We start from the raw sequence: 3,748 nt of genomic DNA, 5'->3' as shown, positions 1-3,748 counted from the left end.
GAACACACTCAGCTGTCAATCGATGGCCATACGTTCGTCAGCCCAGAAATCGGTCCCTACACAGAAGAAAATACACAAGTGAGCGATGCCCTCGTAATCCGCCGGACGAGAGCACGCCACTAACATCCGCACGGGATACGGCAGCACGCTGGCAAAACACGTGTCTGGCTGTCACTGCACACCTAACTTTGGGCGAAGCCAGATTTTGAGGCGAGTTGTATGAAGCTTTCATCATTGATAGGAAAGCCGCGTCATGCGTTAGCACACCATCGATTGCATTGACAAGAAAAGAGATTCAATATCTTGAATAACTATGACGACATGATGCGACAGAAGGAAGTCTTCCTCGCCTTCCACTGTTTTTGTTTTTTTCCTTTCTAGTGTTTATTGTGAGCAATGCAATAAAACCTGCAGTTATAAGTCAGCGCTGTGTGTGTGCGTGTCTCCTTTCTCGTGTCCCGTGTAAGCGCGCTGTTTTTCGGTGAGATCATGTACCAACTGGCCCGGCAACTGTCCTTAATGCAGTTAATTTCTTATACATCGGGCGCCTCTTTTAAGTGGTTTCTCCTTGATTCTTCTGTCTGCACTTCTCTTGTCGTAGCAGCAACGTGCAAGGCGCGCCTCTACTAAGTTTCTATCAAACGCCACTTTGTCCCGCACAAAGTTCGCTGCATTGTGGGTCCCTTACCTCTGTCAGGGAAGCAAGGTGACAGATTATGCCGTCTTCTTCGCTCCGAGGCCTGGCACCAAGTGGTGTACTTCAAGGAGTGCCTAAGACTAGCCTGCCTTCGCGAAGGCCCGCCGGGCGGAGCTGAGAAACGCCTGCAACAAGCCTTTCGAAATGTGTCGCAGTTGGCGGACTTCTTTTGGAAGAAGGTTCTAGGCTCGATTCCCAAGAAAGAAAGCCAAGGCCATCCTCGGCAGACAGTTCACGCCTTTGGCAACACGCAAGTACCGGTTCAAGCTTCTCGTGTCCTTAAGTTAGGACCAAAGTTCTGCATAGAACCTCGGCTTGACAAGGTTGAGCTTCTCTCCTCTGTTAGAAAGAGTGCGGTCAAAGCGCACGCTGAAGAGGCGGGCAGATGCATCAGTGAGGGCGTCGATGTGTTAAAAAAGGCACCAAAGAAGAGAACATCGGTTCGGTTTGATGAGGTGGCATTGTCCTTGCGAGAGGCGAACCTTCGACTTCTGACAGCGGACAAAGAAGGAGGATTTGCAGTTTTGCCTTCGTCGACCTTTGGCGAGAAGGCAAGTGAAGCCGTTATGAAGAACTTCCGTAAGCTCAATAAGGTCAAGCCGCAAGCTGTTAAGAAAGAAGCCCAGCATCTTTGTGATGCCTTCAACCTGACAAAGCTGGGTACAGCAGTGAGAAAAAGCAAAGGACTGTGCCTAAGTGCGTTCTTCACGGTGAAGACACATAAGGACAACTGGCCCTTCAGGGTGATCGTGTCGGAAAAAGGCACCTGGCAGCACTCCATGGGCAAGTTTCTACAAGACTCACTGTCTTTGTTGGCCGTGGAAGATCCGTTCCAGGTTAAGAAGCCTGAAGAAGTCTCTTCTTTCCTTCACGGCTCATGCCCGAAAGGTGTGAGTGTTTTTTCCATCGATGTAAAGGACCTTTACTACTCACTACTGCACCCTTCTCTGTTTGATGTGATTAGAGAAGGCATTGAAGCTCTGGGTACCGTTCGGTTTCAGAACGCCTGCGGAACCAGCACAGAGAAGTTCCTCGAAGCTATGGCCTTTTACCTAAGGTCGACGTTTATCAGCTTCAATAATGAACTGTTCGTACAGAGGCAGGGCGTGTGCACCGGCTCCTGTGTCGCACCTCTACTCAGCGATCTCCTGCTTGCAAAGGCGGATCGTCGGCTAAAAGAAGCGTTGCTCAACACCAACGCAGTAAGGGTTTTTCGTTTTGTCGACGACTTCCTCGTCGTCTACAAAACGTCTGATCAGGACCCAGGCAAGGACGTGGAAGCCCTTTTCAAGGTATTTTCTGAAAACTTAGGAGAATTTGAATTGACAAAAGAATTGCCTGATGAAGGCCAACTTCAGTACCTTGACCTGCGGTTGTTTCCAAGTGAGGACCACCTGTGCTGGTGCTGTGCTCCGAGGTCAAAGAAAAACCTTTTGCCATACTCTTCCTCGCATACGAAGCTCGTCAAACGAGCAATAGCCTTGGGTGTCTTGAAGAATGCCCTCAAAAGATCGTGCTATCACCGTCAGCAAGCTAGCACAGAGTCCCAGCTGAAACGTCTACGCGAAGCGGGCTTCCCGGATGCCCTCATTTCAGGGATCGGATCCAAGCTCCTGAAAGATCTCCGCCAATCTGGCCCCCCGAAGAAGCCACGGAAATAGAGAAAAGGGCTGTTATGCCGTATCTACACGGGATCAGCCACTCGTTGAAGAAGATAGTAGGGCGCGCTGGAGTGGATTTGATTCTAACTACACCCAGAAAGCTCAATTTGCTTTGCAGATTGGTGAACGAAGATGCCCCCGAACCAGCGCGGTGCAGTAAAAAGCATGAACAAATGTTCACCACCTGTGACACGGAGGTAATTTACGAGATCTCGCTGTCATGCGGTGCATCGTATGTGGGTCAAAGTGGACGTTGCATAAACGACCGTTTACGAGAGCATGCCACTAACATCCGCACGGGATACGGCTGCACGCTGGCAAAACACGTGTCTGGCTGTCACTGCACACCTAACTTTGGACGAAGCCAGATTTTGAGGCGAGTTGTATGAAGCTTTCATCATTGATAGGAAAGCCGCGTCATGCGTTAGCACACCATCGATAGCATTGACAAGAAAAGAGATTCAATATCTTGAATAACTATGACGACATGATGCGACAGAAAGAATTCTTCCTCGCCTTCCACTGTTTTTGTTTTTTCCTTTCTAGTATTTACTGTGAGCAATGCAATAAAACCTGCAGTTGTAAGTCAGCGCTGTGTGTGTGCGTGTCTCCTTTCTCGTGTCCCGTGTAAGCGCGCTGTTTTTCGGTGGGATCATGTACCAACTGGCCCGGCAACTGTCCTTAATAGTCTCTCCAACTTCATCGTTTAAAGACACTTCCTCCGTGGTCATATTGCCAGCTCACTGACAATCGCCCAACTGTTTCCCCGTCGGTATCAGCAGCGTATCTGGCTGAAGGTGCATATTTTACACGGATGCATCACATTCTGCAGAGAGGGGAGTTACTGCTGTGTATAGTCCATCTCATCTGCATCTCAACTCTCGCACGACGTATACTGCGGGTACGTGCACTCCTCTGGCATTGGAACTTCAAGCCATTTATAATGCCATTGCTTCCCTTCCGCTCGCTCAACATTCAATACAGTTCATATTTACACCGACTCTCGCGCCGCCCTTAAACAGCTTAAGGCTGTTCGACGGACATTCCAGATTTCACAATCAATTCATGTGCTCTGTGCAAAGTACCCATGTCCTGTGCGCATACACTGGATTCGCGGCCATGCCCAGGATCTACATAACATTCAAGCGCATGCTATGACTCATCTTCATACATAAGACGATCCGCCACCTTCCCCTCTTCCCCCAGATCCGTTCCTGCCCCATGTTTCCGATTCCAAAGTTCTGCGCCTGCGAACACGCGCTCTAAATCCTCCGTGTTCGCACCCTCTCCCCCGTAGTCTTACTCGGCAGGAGGAGGTATCCGTGCGCCGGATTCGGGCAGGGGCGGCTCTGACACCATCTGTCCGTCATCGGTGGCGTGCCAAATATCT

The 3,748-nt window shown here is 49.9% G+C and overlaps 1 protein-coding gene across 1 annotated transcript; it reads left to right on the top strand.

The window, feature by feature from the left end:
• The first annotated feature begins 1,263 nt into the window (after positions 1 to 1,263).
• LOC144098177 (uncharacterized) lies at positions 1,264 to 2,358 on the top strand. The gene has a single exon (XM_077630696.1). It carries the CDS (start codon positions 1,264 to 1,266, stop codon positions 2,356 to 2,358), a length of 1,095 nt encoding a protein of 364 aa, XP_077486822.1.
• Positions 2,359 to 3,748: the final 1,390 nt, after the last annotated feature.

Source organism: Amblyomma americanum, chromosome 7 (genome assembly GCF_052857255.1).
Source record: "Amblyomma americanum isolate KBUSLIRL-KWMA chromosome 7, ASM5285725v1, whole genome shotgun sequence".
NCBI lineage: Eukaryota > Metazoa > Arthropoda > Arachnida > Ixodida > Ixodidae > Amblyomma > Amblyomma americanum.
Note: the sequence above shows the minus strand (reverse complement) of the source record. Positions and strands in the feature narration are given on the sequence as shown.